Source organism: Anabas testudineus, chromosome 13 (genome assembly GCF_900324465.2).
Source record: "Anabas testudineus chromosome 13, fAnaTes1.2, whole genome shotgun sequence".
Taxonomy (NCBI): Eukaryota; Metazoa; Chordata; class Actinopteri; order Anabantiformes; family Anabantidae; genus Anabas; species Anabas testudineus.
This window is the reverse complement of record NC_046622.1, coordinates 7,630,178-7,650,644: the sequence shown is the minus strand read 5'-3', so window position 1 is coordinate 7,650,644 and position 20,467 is coordinate 7,630,178. Positions and strand designations below refer to the sequence as shown.

Genomic DNA, 20,467 nt, shown 5'->3' with positions numbered 1-20,467 from the left:
ATCGATAACATTTGAACATCTCTCACTATATATAAATATATGGTGTATAATACTCTAGAAATTGCTGCATTAAATATGCATCCAAGAGAACATTGTCCTCATTTCAACAAAAGCTTCAAACATGGAACAATGTCACATTTTTTTACTGTAATAGCTGGGAAACATACTTTAAATATTTAGCAGGTTAAACCCATACCAAGGGAAAAAACAGTGGTAACTAGTAACAAAGCAACTATTATATGAAGACCCCACTTTAGCTGAATCCAACCTATCGGCAGTATGAGTTGGAAAATGTTTCAGTTGCCTCAGTTCTAGCCAGCAGACCTCTGACCACCAACACTGCAGCAGCTCAGAAACAAAGGCTTCGGCTACACTGTCGCAGCAGAACCATGAGCATCAAGACTGCATTTGTCTCTGAAACACTATAAACAGATACTATGAATTTATGATTATGCTCACAGTTGCCAACTCAGACTTCTGTAGCAACATCTGCTGTGTGGCAACATTGCGTTACTGTTTAAGGGATTAGAAATACTCAGAATTTCTCAATTTAAAAAGAATACCTGCTGAATTTAACGGGCTGTTAATGAAACAACAGACAAACGCAGTCAGTCTAATGTTTAATTTAGATTGTTTAATGTTAATTCCATGCTGTGTTTCAGTAAGAACAATACAGATTCCCTGTGTGTGTGGCTCCAGTCAGATATCCAGTAGTACAAATCAGTTCCAAGTTACACATAATGAAGCAAGAAAAAAAAAAAAAAAAAAAAAAAAAAAAAGAAGCAGCAAAACAAGAAAAGAAAGAAAACCTCTAAACTAGAGGAGCTTTAGTAAAAAGGTAGGGGGAGAAGAAACAAAAGAATATGTGTTAACTCATGCGAGCACTGATAATCTTCTTTTTTTTGGGCTCTCCGTGGAAGAGTGGGGTCAAATTAAGTTTCGTCTTTAACACAGGTAAAAAATCTCCCAAGTTTTTTTTCTGTTTTGTTAAATTAAAACCACCAGATACCTGTAATTCAACCTTCAGAGATTCAGCATGTGTGCACAGTTACAGTATTTCAGCACAAAGTACAGTTCAAAGACAACTACATAAACATGACAACAGAATCACTATGATGTAAAAGTTAAGCACGTCTTTGCCCCACATGGATATCGCGAATTTTGCCAACTTCCTCTGAAAACCTACGTTAACAAAAAAGGGCACTTATAGTTTTCCAAATTGCCCATAAAAAGGTAAAATGATCTGCATGACATTTCACTAAAAACATAGATAAAATAGCTCCCATAACTAATAGTGAACATTATCAGTAATAAAGTTAATTTCTGTAATTACATTAAGAAAAAATTCTCAATACATCCAGCAACTGATAAAAATATTGAGGAAAAAGCAACAAAAATACAATGAAAAGAAAGATAACGTTTCAGAACTGCTTGTACCAGGACAGGAAAAAAAAAAACAAAACAAAAAAAAACAAAACACAATCCAGGGACTCTCTTCATCTTTGTCTTTCTAACATTGTATTTCCTGTCTCAATGAAGTGGTATTTACTTGAATGGTGCGAGGGCTAATATAAAAATAAAAAAGAAGAGAAAAATAAACTTGTTGTAAACTCAGTGGCCCTGATGGGACACAGAGCAGCAGAGGTGGAAGAAAGGAAAAGGAGGAGGTGACTAGCAGGGAGGGGAGAGGATTTGGGGAGGGGTGGAGGAGGAAGAAGGTCGGGGGACGAGGAGTGTGAGGAGGTGGAGGGGTGAGGGGAGGGTCTCAAGTTGTTGGCTGTTGGTGGCATAGTCTCACTGGGTCTCATCCTCAGCGTCTTGCAGTGCCCCTTTGTTCGAATCTTTTGGTGGAGAAAAAACAAAACAAAAAAAAAAGACATAAGTCAGAAATCAGAATAATCTTTTTTAAAAAACAGTAAACTTCATTTGCGTTTTCCCCTCAATTTCTGATCATAGAAACCTCTTCTGAACCTTCTTTACTTACCATTACTTCATTATAAACACACAGTACACACAGTCCGTACAGAATTACTTGTACTGATGTATAAAACAATTGTTCTGCTCTATGTTGTTGGGGTGAAGTCTATTATAGATACTAGCCCCTATCCAATAAAGTACTTTACATCTACAGTGGTCTCCTAACGATACTTTGATGTAACGATACAAGTGGCATTTCAAACTGTTCCACGATTACAGATCATTTTAAAAGGACGACGTAGAACTGAGTGCATGTCGTGGCTGGGTGACGCATGCATCACATTTTACAACCTGACCATGTTTTGGATGAAGCACCTTAATCTGAAAAGCAAATAACCATACAGGTGTTAAACAAAACAGGTACAGTGGAGTACAGAAGTAAATACATGCTTTTTATATACAGTGAAGTAAAAGTACAAACTAGCAGGAGTACAAGGAGTGAGTACACGGACCTAAAATGTACTCGGATACAGCAGTTGAGTGAATTTTATTTGTACAACTGTGTTTCCTTGCAGGGAAACACGAAACCTTTTAAGTATAGAACAAACACTCAAATAAGCTCTGTAAAAACCCTAAAATATCGATTAATGTTTAACTTAATGTAACTTTTAGTGGAGACTTGTGTGGTATCAAGTTGTGTATCATTAATTCTACCATCCAAGTACAGTGTTTAAAAAAATGTATGAAGTTATGTCAAAAACAGACATTTCAAGTCAGTTCAGCTTTTACTCAAAACTACTAACATGCATATTTATCTGACTTCAAATTCATAGACTGAACTGTACAAGGTGTGCAAGCAGTCCAGCATGCTGACAAGTTGATCTAAACCTCTGCCCCCATGATGTAAATACAAGTTTGACAGGGAACCAACAGAACACACTAGACAAACGCGCATTGAGCCCATCTGACAAGACAGTTTTCAACAGTGGGAAGATCAAAGATTACAGCGTGTTACCAAAAGTTAATAAACAATCCAACTGAATGAGCGAATGACAAAGCAACACATGAGTGGATTGAATTATTAAACCATGAGTGTTTTAGTGTTGAGAGGAAAAATAAGGCAGCCACACACACAGCAAGACTTGGGTGAGCAACACTTACAAAGTACAGTTAACATGGGAAATGAACAGTCAGGTTTGTTTCCTTTAGGACTCTACAGCAGAGGGAATGAGAAAAGACAAAAGAGATGATGAGTCACTGAGAAATTAAAAGATGCCTGTGGATGCTCTGCAACACAGCAAATGCTAATTTCAGGAATATAAATGCTAGTTATGGTCTTTGATGGTTTTGTAGGAGAAAAAGTGGCGATGTTTTATCAACATAAACATGAATATTTTCAGGGAGCTTGGTAGATATCAAGTACCACTCAGTTTGATCAGTTTATCATTTTACCCCGTCTGGTCAACTACATATCACTAAATATGATACATATAATTTTAGATGCCTCATCTATTGCTTGTGTAAAATTTTCCTACAGGTCCTACAGGTACAGAAATATTTTTCTGTAAAAACCAATAGACAAACGTACAAAAAGCCATAAGCAAGATTTGATATTTGGTTTGTCCCGTCGTTGAGTGTAATTCAGTAAGTCAGTGTACCAACAAAATTATGGTGAAGCTGTTATTTTAATGTAAAATGTTACATTCTATGGCTTTAAAGGGAAAAGAGAAAGATGTGAAAACTGTGTTTCATATAAAGTTTTGTAGCCACAGTTTATTGATTTATAAAATAACAAACTTCAAATGACATCAGAAAGTGGAAGAACAGGTCATCTTTGTTAGTTAGGCCCGTACACTTTTTTGCTCTAAAGGATGATTTACGATGAGCCACACCTTGAAGACAAGTTTCTGAAACAGACCACCTCTGTAGCTGCACATGCACCTTGTGAGCAGCATAATCCATGTCTTGAAAGCTCAAGCTGATACAGGTGTAATCATCAAGCTTCTAAGTCATAACTTCACTTTTCACTGTCACTGATCAACAATCCTTATTTATCAAAAATGCTGGTCCACAACAGAAGCAGGGTCCTTCTTTAACCACCAGGAAAAGCCTCAAACTTATTTAAAATGGATATAATCAGAGAAAGGATAAGCACTAAGCTTAAAGGACATGTGAAGAAAAAAAAAACAACACAGCCACGTCAAACAGTCATTTGAGACTCTAAACTAATTGCACCAACTGCACTAGGGTCCAATAACAAAGCATACTGACATGGACAAAGCCTGTGTACCAAGAAACAAATGGACAGAATGTTTTAAAAACCTTAATTTAGATTTTCTATTTAAACTACCGCTGTAGTTGCTTTACAGAGAAAATTCCAACTTGCATACTTGTTAACTACATCGTGTTTATGCACACTGTCGGTAATGTCTTCAAATGTAATGACAACACTACCTGTGACCTACATTTTCCTGGCAGAAAGCACCGTTTGTGTCTTGCATTGCTGCTGACTTAACAGGGCATCCATCAGGCTGCTTGTAGTGTTACATGGCCTGTTATAAATGCATTGTAAAAGGTTGTAGATGAGTAACAGGAAATTAGAGGTGTGAGTTAGTTATGAATTAGCATCCAGCACTAGGAAAAAAAAAAAAGGTTAATCAGAAAGAAACAGGTAGATAAACTGCTAGTACAAGTAAAATGTCATTGAATTCAATAACCTACATAAGAGATTAATGAATGAGCACCACGAGTTTCTTACCCTCTCCCTGCATATCTGAAGTCCATAGTGTCAGGTTGTCACGTAACAACTGCATGATAAGTGTGGAGTCCTTGTAGCTTTCTTCACTTAGTGTGTCCAGTTCTGCGATGGCGTCATCAAATGCAGCCTTTGCCAACCTGAGCAAACACATTCAGCACATCTGTTGAAATCATCACATATTTACAGTGGAGGCCACTGTTCCATATGTACTAATGTATATGTGAACATGAAAGCTGAAACTAAAGAGGAATGCCTTCAAAAAAAATGTTAATGTCCTAAATGTAGTTAAGTCTTAATCAAAACCTCTGGTGGAGTTTGAGGAATGTAAAACATGTCACTACCAAATACTGAGTTGAGCATATACTTCATATAATCAAAAGACTTTTTTTTTTAATAAAAATAAATCTAATTACCTACGTGTAATTGTTAATGGTGTTAATGGTTATATTTTTAAGCATGAAAAGACCAAACGTGTTAAATAAACAATGGATTCAAAATTTTAGGCTCACTAGTAAGAACTATAGATATGGAGAGGCAAAAGACAAGGACGCCTGGCAACTGAGGAGGATTAGTGAAGGTAGACTGAAAACAAGAGAGGGTTCCTAGGCTCTTGGTTGTCAAGGCCACTATGGATCCTTTTACATTCTCTGATCACATTTTAAAATTGAACATGCTGTTAATAACACTATGGAGACAAAGTATTAAGAGAACAGTGACCTGCAAGCACGGTCGGGTGAATTGAGGATCTCATAGTAGAAGACGGAGAAGTTGAGGGCAAGGCCGAGGCGGATGGGGTGTGTTGGAGGCAGCTCTGACATGGCTAGATCGGTAGCGGTTTTGTAGGCCACCAGGCTGTTCTCTGCTGCCTCCTTTCTGTCGTTGCCAGTGGCAAACTCTGCCAAGTACCTGTGGTAGTCACCCTTCCTGCAATTGGAGAAAATTAAACTGACTCAGTAATGTACTTTAATATTAGACATACATTGTTGCACCTTCATGAAGGTGAACACCTTCTACATTAATGACAATACACACTGTACCATATTCAGGCAGGTTTTCAAGATCAAATAAATAAGCAAGCATCAAAAAATAGGTGTGTTCAGTGTCCTGTGTAAGTACATACGATTTATTTATTCATCTATTCTTTAACATTTGGAGCACAAAACCTTACATTTTGTTGTAGAAGACCTTAGACTCTCCCATCACAGCAGAGGGAAGTAGGTGCCTTTCCAGTGCATCCAGAATATCACCACAGATGGACTTCAGTTCCTTCTCAACCTGTCATCAAAGATAATATACAAAAAACAAAAGATGATTATTCAAAGCAGTCAAATATTATTTGCCACTTGACTGTGTCAACAAATTCCTAATTATTAACTGTCATAATGGTTTTCCTTTAACTTCAATATTGGATTTCTGCTTAAACAATTCAGACGCTGTTAAATGTTCACCAGGTGCCATATTAGGAAAGTTTTTTTTTTTACTTGGAGGTAAGAACGACTGACAACAATCAAGGTGCTACAGCAAGATTACCCATCTCCAAAACCCATTAGATCACTGACTGCAGTCCAACTGCCTCTCCCATCTCTCTGACAAGCTCTGGCCTCTCCTATAATAATAGCCAGCTCTTATTTCCTTTCATAAAAGCAGGAGCATGTAGGACTTGCCAACTATGACTCAGATGCAGTCTGTTCAGTAGCTGCTCATAGTATTATTAATCTGAGCATATGATTTCACATTAGCAAAGCAAATCTGAGATGCTTTGAAATGAGACGTGGTGAATCATATAAGTGCTCCAGACAGACACTGTCTAAATACAAATGCTAAGCTTGCATATGTAAAGTGAATTCCTGAGAGCCTTACCGTTTGCCTGTATTCCCGAATCATCTTCAGTTTCTCCTCTCCACCCTTGTTCTCTTCTCTCTGTTCGATACTGCTGATTATCCTCCAGGAGGCTCTCCGGGCTCCAATCACATTCTTGTAGGCCACTGATAGTAGGTTCCTCTCCTCCACTGTGAGCTCTACGTTCATGCCCGCCACGTTCTTCATAGACACCACCATCTCTGTTGAGGAAACGCACGTAACACTCACTTAAACATTCTTATATATTATTTAAATGTTTTTCCTTAACCTTGCATCTTGAGAAAAGACCCAACAGCTATCACTATTATATGTTAGCTGGCTAAACTACAGTTTGAGTCTAAAGGTGTGAGAGATTTCCTGACTTACATATTAAAACTATTATTATGTTACAGCAACTCCAAAGTGGAAAATACAGACATATGCTGCTTCACATATCCACTGGCTTTGGGATAGGCAAGAATTTGTATCTTTGTAAAAAAAAAGCCTTCTTGCATTAGGAACTTATGCTCAGAGATAGTAATTTAAAGCTTATAAAACACACAATACGGGTTTAACTGTGACATGACAGAGTGCTAACAGCATATGTCAAAGCAGCTTTCTATCACCACCAAAACCTATATAGCTATGTGAACTGGCACCAATCCAGCAAACGCATATACTGCTTATTCACGTCATTGACATTATATACCAAGTAGGTTCAAGTACACTAGAACCCTATAGCACTAATGGCAGGTGGTGGGGAATAACCACTTTAAGATAACGACTAACTGTGTGGGTTAAATGGCAAAATGTGCAGAATGGCTAATGTATGTAATGACAAACTGATCTGTGAATCCCTTTTGAAAATCTTTCACAAAGATTTTAACATCTGAACCTGGTGCCTACTACAGAATAGCACTGTTAATTAAACCAAATTCCATCAAGGTTAGCATTTAGCCAGTAAACTATAAATCACCCTGTAAATACACTCGGTCCAAATCCTGTGAATGAGTCACTGCACATTCACTTAACGTTACTGGGCAACGTATGACCGGTAGCAAAGACAGGCGTCTAAAAACAGCCTCTCCAAGGCCTGTAATGGTATGACAGTGTGACAGGAGTGTACCAGAGAGAGGAAGAGGGAGTCATTTTCGCCAATCGATCCGTATAGCCTGTTTGCAGGGGAACACCCCACCAAATGAACAGCTGCCCCTCCACTCCCTGCCAGTGGCTAACCTTGCAGTTCAGCTAACGCCTTGTTAATGTTAAAGTCGGGTCGCGCCAGCAACGTAATCAACCAAATAAGAATACTTGTGTGACATGAAAGTTTAAAAAAAAAACCAATATGGGTGTCGCTCATGGGAGCTAACCGAACCAGTAGCTAAAGTGTTAAGCTATAAAGCTTTGCTAGCATGGTGCAGGGGAGGCATCTCCTGACAGCTCACGCTCCACTAATCCGCCATTTTGTTGTAGCCCCTTCGCTAACGGTAGCAACTGTCAGTCGCATTTGTCCAATGGCCCTAAAACAGACAAACCTCCAGACACAGGGTGGTGTTTTAATGCCTCATTGGGTTGTCCTAACAAGTAGCCACCTGCCATGTCAAAAATAATAATAATTAGCTGAACGGCGGCGGACGTAGCCGCGTTAGCTCTCTTGCTAGCGGCGGCTAACACCGAGCTACCTGCTCCGTTAACACCAATGTTAGCTCACAGGAAAAAAAAAAAAAAAAATCCCAGCGGCGAACATGTCCCCACTCCGAAGCAGCCTCAAAGTGCGGCTTACCGTCATATCGCTCTGCCTGCTCGGCAAGCTTTGCCTGATAAACTAGGTCATCTCGCTCTCCCATTGTGGATTGAGGTGCAGGTCGAGTCGCGGACTAATCAAACTGGCAAATATGTTTGTGAAAAACACGGTGGTGTGCCAAGTCTGTCGGCGGTTCCTAGAAACAGACCGAGTCGATGAGTGGTGTTCCGCCCCACCGGCAGCGCTGCGCTGGGATGGAGTAAAGATGGCGGCCAGTCTCATCCGGGTCCTGCACATACGCACATAAAGCACCATCTCCAATACAGCGATTTGTCATTAAAGACACAGTGTGTCGCATTTTTAAAACATTTATTTGTGTAAATATGCTCTAAATCTGAATATACTGTGGCAATGTGCTAATTGAACACAGCAGTCAAATTAATTCACTTATAAAGGGTTTTGAATGAGGCTCGCCCTTTTAGCCAATCAGAGAAAGCACATTATTTCCGCTTTATTGGTTATGTAGGATTCTTACTTAGTGTAATTTCATACATCAGGAGCTGAATGGACTGTTTTTCCAGTCTTGACCTGCTGCTAGTTTGCTTACCAAAAGTTGCCCAATGGTCAGGTGGTATAAGTGCACAAATTCAAATAAAAGTGCAAATACGTACTTGCAAATACCCACTACAAGCAGAAGTACCACTTCTAATTGTTTATTCAAGCGGGACTAATAAATGCTTCCTCTAAAATGTACTTTAAATACTTCACAAGGAAACTGATTTCTCTGGGCACTGAGTTACTGATAAAATAAGTTTCTAAGTATTTTAAACTCTGTTCTCTGAATCTTTGTACAACATGTTTTGACACGATACATACTGTGAATTGATTATAAACTTCTTTTACCCTATTAATCTATTAATAACTAGTACTAAGTATTATTTTTTGCATAGTAAAGACCTTACTATGGAATGTGTGCATTTTCAGAAATAGGCTCTATCCAGGCCACAGAAGAAGTAAATCAGAATTGAATGATCTTAACAACATTGCAACATTTGTGCATTTCATACTTTTACCCCTTCTACCTAAATGTAACAATTACACCTTAAGAGTCTTTATACCAATTTAAAGAATGTGTTAGAATAAGATTCATTTTAGATTTCATTTCTTACCTGAATTCTTACTGAAATTTTACTTTAACATCTGGAAGTTGAGTCATAGCAAACTTTTATTTTATAGCTACCCTAGGGTGGAAAGTCATTAAGTAGATTTACTTGGAGGTAGTCCTACTTTAGTGTGTCAATTTATGTTCCTTTTACTCCACTGCCGTTTAGATGGTAATGTACATTTTACTTTAGCAACTAAAGCTTTTTTGTAGTGACTTTGCAGATACAGAATTTTAAAACAAAATAGAACCAACTATTACAATATGAATAATAAAAATCAGAGTCAGAATTAGCTCCACTGTTAGCAGCTATATTGTTTCTGTTCCACACAAAGTCCCTATAAATAACAGATGACTGGCCATTTCATTGTGGTTGTATTATTCAATTAGCCTTAAGTCACATGCTAGATAAAAGATTTTCTGACTCAGTGACACAATACATCAGAAGCACACAACACATCAACAAATCATTTGTCATGGATTTGACTTTATTTACTAGTATATTAACACATTACATGCTACAGAAAATAAAAAGGTAATTTCAATTGTCTTGAAAGAATATAGTGTTATAATAAAATGGCACATTTTGATATTAACACAATTTTCACTGGCATTTTCCTTCCTTTTTATTAAAGGAAATGGATGACTTCATGCAGGGCTACTAAAATAAAATACTTCTTGGTGGTTTTATTTGCAACACAATTCATAAGATAATGATTTAGTAGGCCAAGTGCAGTGTGAGTGACAAAGAAGGTTGATTTGATCATAACAACAGGGACATAAATGGACTGTGTCAAAACCTGGCAGTAAACACAAAAGTTACTTTCTATCACCAGAATCCTTTAACATGGATTTGGAATATGACCAACTTGAAAATGACAGGTGAAAGAAGAAGACAGAGCTCGTCAGGCAAAGCTTTATGGTTGCAAAACTAATGTGTGGAAGTAATCAAGGATTATTAAAACCATAAAAAGGAGAACACATATCGATGCAAACTCAGTGTAAAAGCAGTTAAGTGCATTCTGTTAACAATCAAATTTCATCTTCTTTAATCTCATAAGCACTGGCAGAAAAGGCTTTCCGGAAGGATCCCCTCTGTCTGAATGTTGTTACAGTGCCACCTAAAGGTACCACAGCAAGCTGGCCAGAAATACAGGACCATGACATTTATGAGGAACCCTTCACTTGGGAGAGGACAGCACATTCTCACAGATCAAATTCAAAGTGGACTAGTTAATGTCTTAGTCACATCCTGTGCCTGCTTCAAACCAAACTGTTCTGCTTTATGATAAGTGTGGGTGATGATTGTCAGGTGTAAACTTGTAGATTGATTCAATCTCAACAGAAAACCCTTCAGGAAAAGGCGTAATCTGTACTACAATATGATTTGCTCTTCTATTTGCTTAATCTATTGGAAACAGTAGAGATAAAAGAGTTAAAAAACAAAAAGAGCCCATGATGGCGTGTGCATCATAAAGGGACAAAGCTTTAAATAAAGAGCGGCAGAGGATTAAGAGAGGAAGCACAAAAGAAACAGGCTGATAAGCCTGAGGATTAAAAAAGCAAAATAACTCAAGGAGGCTGAGAGATGCTTAAAAGGTTAAAAACAAAGGGGCATGTACCAATAATACCACCACCTAATTTCATGGATACATTTGACAATATCTGAACACAGAGTAGTCTGTTTCTCTACAGTATATTCAGTGAGCACTAATATGAGAAGACGGTTCTAACTAACATGGCGGACAGTCTACATTCACTCCGTTTATTCATTTACATCAGACGCAGAATGAGAACACGTGGCCCCCCGAGTCAGTTTTTCCTTTTTGCACCAGCAAACCATTGCTTCCTCCCAACATGCAACAGTAGAAAGTCTACATCAAAACAGTTTCCCCTGGGACAAACCCAGCTATAAAGAAAACTAGAAAGATAACAAACAATATTTTAGCATGTAATGATAATCACATAGTACATCATTTCATAACAATATGTTCTTTTTTCTTACAAAAAGACTACTTGGTGGTACGTGGTCATAGGTAATGGGTGAATGAGGGCTGAGGTGAGCCAAGGTGGGAGGCGTGGAGAGGTTGAATGTAGTGTTGCCTTTATCTCCACCTCAACACAAGTTTTTCAGGTTCACTGCTAGCACCTGCTCTACAGCTAAGACTACACTGCTGGTCTTGACTCAGTTTTTGTTTTCTCCATTTGATATTTGTTGTGTGTGGGGAGGGGGTGGGTGCTGGATTGTTCCTTGGTCAGCCCCTTGAGGGTTTGAACTGTACACGTGACATGCTATCCCTCAGTTCATCTTCCCAGTGTGAAAATGCTGCAGATGTACACTCATTTGAGCCTTGCTGCTCTCGTCTCTCGTAGTCTCAGGATGAATCAAAAATAATGCTGCATTCATGTCCAATAAAAACAAAACTAGCTGCATACATTTAAACTAGAAAACGCTCTTAAAGTCATAGAGCATTGTTAGTTTTTATTGTTCAGTCTAGTTCTCAGGAAAATAATGTCATAAAAGGTGTACACTCCTATGAATCCATTCAACATTAGTAGTTTTTGTGAACAAAGGTATCACCACCAAGGAGATACCAGTGTGGAAAAATGGAGGACAAACATTTGAGTGAATTACTGCCTTCTGTGTGGCGACACTGCAAGCTTCGCTGTGCTCAATCATCTCTCACTACAGGTATGCACTGCAAGCATGAAGCAAGCAGCTATGGATTGAAGGAACGGCCCGACAACCTGGGAAATGTGCTCATGTGCCTTTTTGCTAAGAGTTAGATGATAAGAATTTATTGTGATTCTCTTGTATGGTAAATATGAAGCTACAGCCAGCAGCTTAGCTTAGCTTAACAGTGGAAATATGGGCACCTGCTCATCTGGCTAAAGTGAACACATAATCTGCTTGTCTGGAAGTAGAGTCATGGCAACTGGACTTTCTTGTTAGATGAAGAAGCTACTTGAATGAGTAGATTCAGCCTAACAAGAAAAAAAGTCCAGTCGTCATAACTCAAATTCCAGATCACGTTGACTCGACTGAGAATCTTTGCTGACACAATCTGCCTGGTTACAACAAAGATTTGTTGTTTTACAGGTGGTTATGTGCCATAACTTTCCTTTACTGGGCACAGTGATCCCCTAGAGTATCCGATAGTTTCCTGGCAACTGGTCTGAGTCAAGAATAGTCTGACACATAACCCCTGTAAACCTGTGAACCATCTTTCGACACTTTAGTTTTTCTATTAAACGTGTTAACTGGTGAGAGGTGGATTTGTCCTTAACACAGACCCACGCTAAGCCAAGTTCTTCAGCTGTTAGTAGTATCTTAATATTTACTCTACAGACAGAAAGGAAATCAGCACATTTCCCAAAATGTCAAACCATACCTTTAAACAAAGGTAATACAAATTCAGTAATGGCACCATAACTGCTTTAAAGAAAACAAAACAAACAAACAAAAAAAAAACATACTGTTACTCTTTACTGTATTTCCCTCCACACATAAATGCAGCACGGTTAATCCCATTGGCGCTGTAACTGTGTGACGGATGACGATAAGCAGTTATCTACTGGCTACGAGGCAGAAGAGGAAGTGGTTGGACTCTGTGGTGAGGCGTCTCCTGTGAAGAGTGTTGATAAGGTGTATGTTCTATAGCGTGCTGCCACATCCACAGAGCAGGAGATTCTGTGTATCTTCCAAGTTTCATTGTAGAGTATTTGACCCATCTTTATGTCAGTCAGAGCAGGTAGTGGAGGCAGGCAGCCATGATTATTTAGAGTGACAGAATAGAAGGGTGCATGTTACAAGGGTCTGTTTGCTTTGTTCTCAGTGATTCTCTGAAACTGTACTTGGTTCACGTAAAAGCCGGAGCAGACGTGATGGAGCAGGGAGCAGGTGAATGTGTGTAACGGGAAGGAAATGAGGGAGGGGGTGAGGAAGGATCTAATACTAGTGTCCAGGTTGTGGCCCGGCTGTCCACTCTCAGCTGAGTTCTTCCTCGGCGCTGTGCTGGTCCAGCAGTTTGACGTGTGTGAAGGGAAAGTGGCCACGTTTGCCTTTACATTCCCCCTCCCACTGGCCGTTCACGTTTATTTTGGTCACCTTCACCATGTCGCCCACCTGTGGGAGGAGGGGAGAGCATAAAGGAGTGAGAAAAATCTAAGCAGCAGAAGTAAAAAATGACCAATAAGTCAATAAACCACCCTCCTCTCAAATCTACTGTTGTCAGGTAGAAAATTAATCAAATAATATAATGACAGAAACATAAACAGCAATCAGTCATTTCAGGAATTTAATCAAGATTCAATCCGTTCCAGCTCCACAAAATTATTGGAGAACTACTGAAAACAGATTATTGATGATGAAAAGGGTCTGCAGTAGTTTGACTGTCATGAGGAAGTATTAAAGTTGACCTGCACAGAGAGGAGTGGCTTCTCCTGTGTCACTGAACCTGAACAAACAAGGAATGACAGATGGTTCCAAAGTTCAGGTTTATGTGGGTGAAGACTGAATATAGTCAAGGGTTAAAGCCGAGTGGCTACACTCACAGTTCAGGCTCTTACTCTGTCAGAGCTTACATGACCAGTTTGATCACCTGTTACCAGTTAGGACAATCTTCCCTGTGTGAAATAAGTAACTGGTTGCATTTGCATGACAGGATTTTATCCCCTTAGCGCAGCTGCACAGTGCAAACTTGAAAGAAGTAAAGCAATTAAGAAAAGGTTTGACAGCTGAATAGCTCTGCTTTCATTCAGTAGTTTGACATAGTATTTAGTACCGTATGCTGTCAAATTATTTTGTAACATGCGTAGGATTGAAACTTATATTCATCTTCTTCAATGTGCTTGTTCTGTCTGAACATCAGTTTCTGACTTTGAGGAGTGTAATGGATGATATTTGTTATGAAAGAACAGAATAGGGTGAACACGTCTTGATCGACATTAGAAGACTTTCAAAGCAGTTCCATAATAAAAATTGATATTTTTACCTACTGATAATTCTGACTGAAGATTCAAGAAGATTACATTTACCAAAGTAAATTCTAAATATATGACACTAAATATGGTCATTTAAAAAAGATAATGTTCTGTATACGTATTATCTGTGATGACCCACAAGTCATAAGACTCATTTCTTAATTCAGAACTGAAAACAACCTCAGACACATACTGATGAAGGGAAGCAGCACTGACATGAGTAAAGCAGATTGTCGTGGCGAAGAATTGTGTCACATGCGTTTTACTTTTTTATCTCTGAACAAAAGAGCAAAATCAAATTATAGTCTGTTTACTAGCATAAAACAAAGAAAAGAAAATGTGAAAAGCTGAAACCAGAGAACATCTGGTATTTTTTTTTCGATAAAAATAACCACAAAAATCAAAGACAGTTTAATAGTTTCAGTATTAATCAGATGCAAACAGTGACACTGATGCAATATGACAGTATTAACTCAAAATGACTCAGCGTGCATGCCTGGCTGCTGCTTGTGGATATCATTAATTAAAACTCCTGGCTGACTGCAGTTTGTGTGTGTGTTGTGTGGGTTCACGTGTTAAAACACTGTTGAATTAGAGAACAGCTCAAACGTTTTAAAAAGAAAAATAGCTTTTTCATAGATACAGCAAAACAGGATCAGTAATAGAGTAGTCACTCTGTAGCAGGTACAGATGCATTAAAACAGTCTTGATTGTCCCTACATGTTGGTTCTTTAAATAGAGGTGCTGAAAGGTCTGCATAGTGAAAACAATGCTGACTGTCTTTATCTTCATAAGGCAGAGACAAAATACAACAAACACCATAATGCCATCCAGTAAAGTACCACCCCAAGCTATGGATTCAGAATTACCACACCTCTTTGGCACAGTTTCTACAACACATTAGAGATGATATGTGTAACACAGGTAATCTTACTGGGGCTGAAACATTTCGGTGATTAACAGGAAGTAAATCTGGCAACTCATTTTCAACACAAGTGGCCACCAATGACTGAGTTTGTGAGTTTGTATCGTTAAGTAAAACTATAGGTTCATTAATGTCGTTTAGGTCTATTTTATACTCAGGTGCCCATTTGAACACTTTTACTTGCTGTGAAAATTCCTCCTGTTAATAGCGGCTTTTAAGAGATCCCCAACTTCCAGCTCAAATGATGAGGGACAAAAGCCACAGTCCTCCATCTACACAGACATTTTAAAAATTGTCAGAAAACTAACATAAGGCTTTAACAATCAGGCTTTTACATTACTCACATTAGGTGAACTGATCTGATCAACTGAATCTGAACCTTTTTACACATAGCGGCGACTGTTCACTGTACTTCACCTTTATTTATTTCATAAGCGTTTTAAGAAAGTATGGTCTAACAGGATTTGCACCTGCTGCTGTTTTAAGATACAACTGAAAGACTATGAACCTGTCCTTTAGTTGTTAGTTGCAGCCCTACTTCATTCCAGGCCCGCTGCAGTGGACTGATTAAGACTGCAGCGGTTTATGTGTTAACTTGTTCACTGTCTTTATTCTAAAAGCAGGTTTCAAGCTTCTCTGACTGGAGTCAGAGTTCTACAGTCCAGTCACTTTATAAGACAGCTTGATTATGCTGAAAGGTTTTATGTCCCAGAATTTGAAAACAAGAACAGAACAAATAAACATGGCCAAATAAAACAGTACAAACACACACGTTAATTAAATTTCAGTTGCTGATGATAGAGAGAGATCTTCAGAATCAGTGGGTTTTCTGAAGACATAAGGGAAATGTGAGCTAATTATTAACTGTATTGTGCCGCCTTTCTGAGTCACTATTAGCCAACTAGAGAGGAGAAAACCAGCAGCCTTACACAGGTCAAAACCAGAAATGTCTAACACGTGGGAGTGGCAGAAACCAACTCTTACGCAGGATCTACCTGTCCTACGCAACTGGGCAAACTTCAAACAAACCCAGATTTTTCTACCTAACAATGAGCTGTTCAAAGTCACTCAACAGCATCAGACATGTGGTTTGACTCAACACAGAGAAATGGATGACACAGATTAGAGAAGACAGGATCCGTATTGGTGTCTTTAGCAGTGCTGTCCAGCAGGGCAGCAGCACACTCCCACTGGCCTGCCTTCTAGTCCTCACTTCTGACTCAGCTGGACTCCTGGCTTCACAGAGACTAAAGGAAATGGTCCTGTTCCCAAACACAAACTATTTCCTTCCCCCAACGACCTGCTCTGTGGGAGCCTCGCTCTCACTTCCGGACAGTTTAACAGTCCAGCCACTGTGAGCAGGCAGCAGAGCTTCACAACAGTTTTGATATTTCGGTAACATCTTGTTTTTAACTAGTAGGTTAAAATCTAGTAGGACCCCTCCCTGAACTATAATTTAATGGCAGGCCTGATGAACATGAAGCCAGAGAGTTTCAAACATAATGGACACATTCTTCGCACAGGTCAAACTGTACTGATCTCCACAGAAGAGATATTAAATGACCAGATTATCAGGAAAACTACGCAGAATACTGGCTGGGCACTTTCTGACCTTGATTTCTCTTCATCCCTCTCAATAAATACTGAGGCATAAATAACCAAAAGCACAATGAGAAAGAAAGCCAAAGAATGCAAGCTTGGACCTGATAAGCCTACAGGGCTGGTCTGTCTGTATATCCTTCTCTGCAAAATGTCTCCTTTTTTCTGCACGTTAATATAAAGCATGGAGTCAGGAAAAAAACACTACACACGTGATATTTACCTCTAAGGCCAGCGCAGTCTTATCGTAGGCATTGGGAACCCTCTTCTGTATGGCCCTGGCATAGACAGGTCCATTCTGGAGATTTGGGAGAGGAGTGGGCTGGGCATACTGGCTGGGGTCTCCCAGCAGTGGAGTGCCAGGCTGAGCCACAGAGCCATCAGAGTTCCCTAGAATCCCCATCCCTCCTGGTGGTCCACCAGGCACACCACCCCCCACCAAAGAACTCGGAGATGCCGGTCGATACTTCTCCACATATGGCACAGGGATCATCCCCGCCCGGCCTTCAAGGTTCTGGGCGTTCCACCACTGCTCCTCTGGTTTCTCAAGAACTCGTAGAATATCGCCCTTTCGAAACGGCAGATCTTCCTCATCGTTACCAGGGAAATCGAAAAGTGCTCGGACATACTCGTCTTCCAGGCGCGGTGGGGGGCCTCCGCCAGGGCCAACGCTGATGAAGGAGGTGTGTTTGGATTTGCTGATGGGTTCTATTAAGGTGGTTGTATCCAAGTAGTGGATTTTATAGAATTCTAGCAGAGCAGGGAGAGCGTCAAACTCCTGGTCACCAATACGGAACCTCGGATGGGCCAAACCTGATGAACAGACAGAAAAGGTGCAAAAGATTCATAAAGACAAAATAACAAAACATCTTATCATAAAACTATCAGCTCAAGCATGTTCAAACGTGGCAGCTCTGATACATCTTTGTGTAGCCACATGTGATGGTGGTAATTTCCAGACAAGGAAGCATTTTTGTTTGCATGTCTTTCTTATTGCTTATGATTTTGTTCTTCCCGTACAAAACGTACGAGGAAATGGAACAAAAAATCTGCTGCAATCTCTATGCAAGAACAAAACGAGCTAGAAGACGTGGTCTGGTGATAATCTATTGATAAAATACTTCTACATTTACCAGGCTTTCAGTGCCACCTGGTAAAGCAGACACGTTTTAATGGTACCCCAGGCTACAACTCATTAATACAGTGAGCTATTTGCAAACACACACCGCCCACCACAGCGTGTTTTAGTGTCCATCAATCCCTGCAACGTACTGAAACAGTAAAATGCATAATATGTAAATACTGTCTGGTGTGCGTTATTTAGTGTGGCGTGTAAAAGGTCTGAAACTGCGACTTGATGTATGTCTGCATTTTAACAAGCCTAAATCACATTTGCACGTGTTTGAGTGCGTCTGGCCTCCATAAATGAGTGGCAACGGGACTATTGCGCACCTCCATTGGTGCAAGTCATGCAAGAATGATCACATCAACACCTCCACATATCAAGACCCTCCAGTCCCCTCTGTTATCTTACCTGGACCGGACTGTCGGTTATTGCTGATGCTGTTAATTATATAATGCGAGACTTTGGAGTTCTCTGATACCGAGAGCACGTAGTCACCGGGGCTGGTGATGGAGTCCCGGACCAGAAACACGCCGTGCCTCTGCCCCTGCAACAGCGACACAGCCTCCTGCCTGCTCAACCGACCCCAGTACCAACTGCCACGGTCCTCCGCGTCAAAATTTCCGGCCATGATAACCACTCCAAAGCCGAGGCTTCACCGGGCCTTCCCTGCTCTGCCTCCCGTTATCCACAGGCAGAGCCTTCAACTCATACAAAAACTTTAGCGCCTAGAGCACGTTTAGTAAACAGACGACATCCACAGCTGCTCGTTTGGACATCAATTCGCCGACACAGAACCTCAACCACGATATAAAGAGGGACTCTTGTTCGGATTATGACCAGAATTCACCTCTATTAGTCACACGGTGCGTTTTAGCGACTGAATTCCGGCTACAATCCAGCGACCGATGACAACTAACTTCAAAAACTGAAATGGCGGATACGGGAAAACAAAAAAAGACCCCACTCGCCGGATGTGACGTAGAAATGATGTGCGCCACACAAGCGTCAAGCTGGAAAACAGTAACGCAAAACTTCCGTTCCGGGCGACACAATAAACAAAGAGTGGAAAGTTATAAAAATGAAATTAAAGATCTGTGTTAATATAGAGAGCTGAAAAAACTGGAGTTGATTTTTTCTACTTTATTATATTTAAGAAGCAATAAATCATGGCCGTGTATAGTAAATCTGAACATATCAGGGATATAGCCATTGAATATACTGAATAAATATACATATACACACATGTACATGTTTATATATAAATACAGTATTAAAAATTATGGGCATATAACAAAGTTCTAACAAAAATATTGTGTGTGCTTCCTTGTTTTTAACAAACTTAATTGCGGTACCATATTCTAATACATCAAGACAAAAGTGTTTAAATTTAAATTTAAATTTAAATTTTTATTTTTGGAATCAGTCCACCTTTATATATATGGGATGTATATGTTTTTTCATTATTATAACTAGTTGCATAGAAAATATAATTTTGGTCCTTTTTTTTCTAATATATGCTCATTGTTCAATCTGAATGTTTGATTTTTCCTTCTGAGCTGTTGTAAAATCTTTATATTATCGATTATAAATCGATGTACAACCTTTAGCACAAAGTAAACTGACCACGTTTGAAGGTGTAATAAATAATTATCATTATAAATAATGCAAAATAAATGCATTTAGCAACAATAGCAACCAGATAGATTTTTATCTCTCCCTAATTACTTTTTATTATTTGTTTCTGATTATTTGGACTCAAAAATTGTAGTTAGTCAATAAACACTTAATTATATATAAACACACGATCAGTCTGACAGCTTTTAACTTAATTTATCCAAATGTGTCACCTTTCTTTGTACGTGTGTCTCAGTCTGGCCACCACGTCTCTTTATTTCTGGTGTTGCTGTTTAAGGAGAGTAAATCCTCTAATAGACCTATGACATCAGTGTTGTTTATTATCAGGTGATAAAGTTACTATTTTCTTTTTGAAATGTTATATTTTGGTGTTAAACTCAGTGCAGAGCTTTTCCTGTTTAGGATAATTTTATTTACCTTGACAGAGCTGCCTACTCCATGTTGATGGGTTGTTGTGAAATTTAAAGCCCGGTATTGCGCAACATCAGCAACAGTTCTGTGATTACACGGTGTACAGTCAAGGATTTTATCCCACAAGCGTTAGGAAGCTCTCAGAGACACAACTAACACATTTAATCTAATAAATACTGGGTTGGTTGCAACTTCTAAGTTTGGCCACTAGATGTCACACATAGACTGTTTACATCCTTAAATATTGATCCTTGTTCACAATAAATAAGATATAATTACACAATGAATTCACTTTATAAAAATATTATTAATACAAAGTTACTCTAGTTATACACAGAAACCAAAAACATTTGAAATTGTTTCTATGT

General features: G+C 39.2%; 2 protein-coding genes across 2 annotated transcripts; both read right to left on the bottom strand.

The window, feature by feature from the left end:
* Positions 1-619: 619 nt before the first annotated feature.
* Positions 620-8,532, bottom strand: ywhae1 (tyrosine 3-monooxygenase/tryptophan 5-monooxygenase activation protein, epsilon polypeptide 1). The gene is made up of 6 exons (XM_026370680.1): positions 8,298-8,532; positions 6,536-6,735; positions 5,844-5,950; positions 5,393-5,599; positions 4,676-4,812; positions 620-1,841 (listed from the first exon to the last, which is right to left on the bottom strand). Exons 1-6 carry the CDS (start codon positions 8,359-8,361, stop codon positions 1,795-1,797), a joined length of 762 nt encoding a protein of 253 aa, XP_026226465.1. The 5' UTR covers positions 8,362-8,532; the 3' UTR covers positions 620-1,794.
* Positions 8,533-9,887: 1,355 nt separating this feature from the next.
* On the bottom strand, positions 9,888-19,122 carry crk (v-crk avian sarcoma virus CT10 oncogene homolog). Its single transcript, XM_026371964.2, has 3 exons — positions 18,462-19,122; positions 17,151-17,740; positions 9,888-13,546 (listed from the first exon to the last, which is right to left on the bottom strand). The coding sequence occupies exons 1-3, from the start codon at positions 18,679-18,681 to the stop codon at positions 13,409-13,411; spliced, it is 948 nt and encodes a 315-aa protein (XP_026227749.1). The 5' UTR covers positions 18,682-19,122; the 3' UTR covers positions 9,888-13,408.
* Between the last annotated feature and the right edge of the window lie 1,345 nt (positions 19,123-20,467).

Bases quoted from the DNA above. Each gene is read 5' to 3' on its own strand.
- ywhae1 (XM_026370680.1), bottom strand. From the start codon at position 8,361: ATGGGAGAGCGAGATGACCTAGTTTATCAGGCAAAGCTTGCCGAGCAG. The intron at 5,600-5,843 runs GTAAGGTTTTGT...CTCCAATTGCAG, and splicing joins AAGGTCTTCTACAACAAAAT to GAAGGGTGACTACCACAGGT. The intron at 1,842-4,675 runs GTAAGAAACTCG...CTCCACCAAAAG, and splicing joins TTCAGATATGCAGGGAGAGG to ATTCGAACAAAGGGGCACTG.
- crk (XM_026371964.2), bottom strand. From the start codon at position 18,681: ATGGCCGGAAATTTTGACGCGGAGGACCGTGGCAGTTGGTACTGGGGT. The intron at 17,741-18,461 runs GTAAGATAACAG...TCTGTTCATCAG, and splicing joins TAACCGACAGTCCGGTCCAG to GTTTGGCCCATCCGAGGTTC. The intron at 13,547-17,150 runs GTAAATATCACG...CTCCTCCCACAG, and splicing joins AGACTGCGCTGGCCTTAGAG to GTGGGCGACATGGTGAAGGT.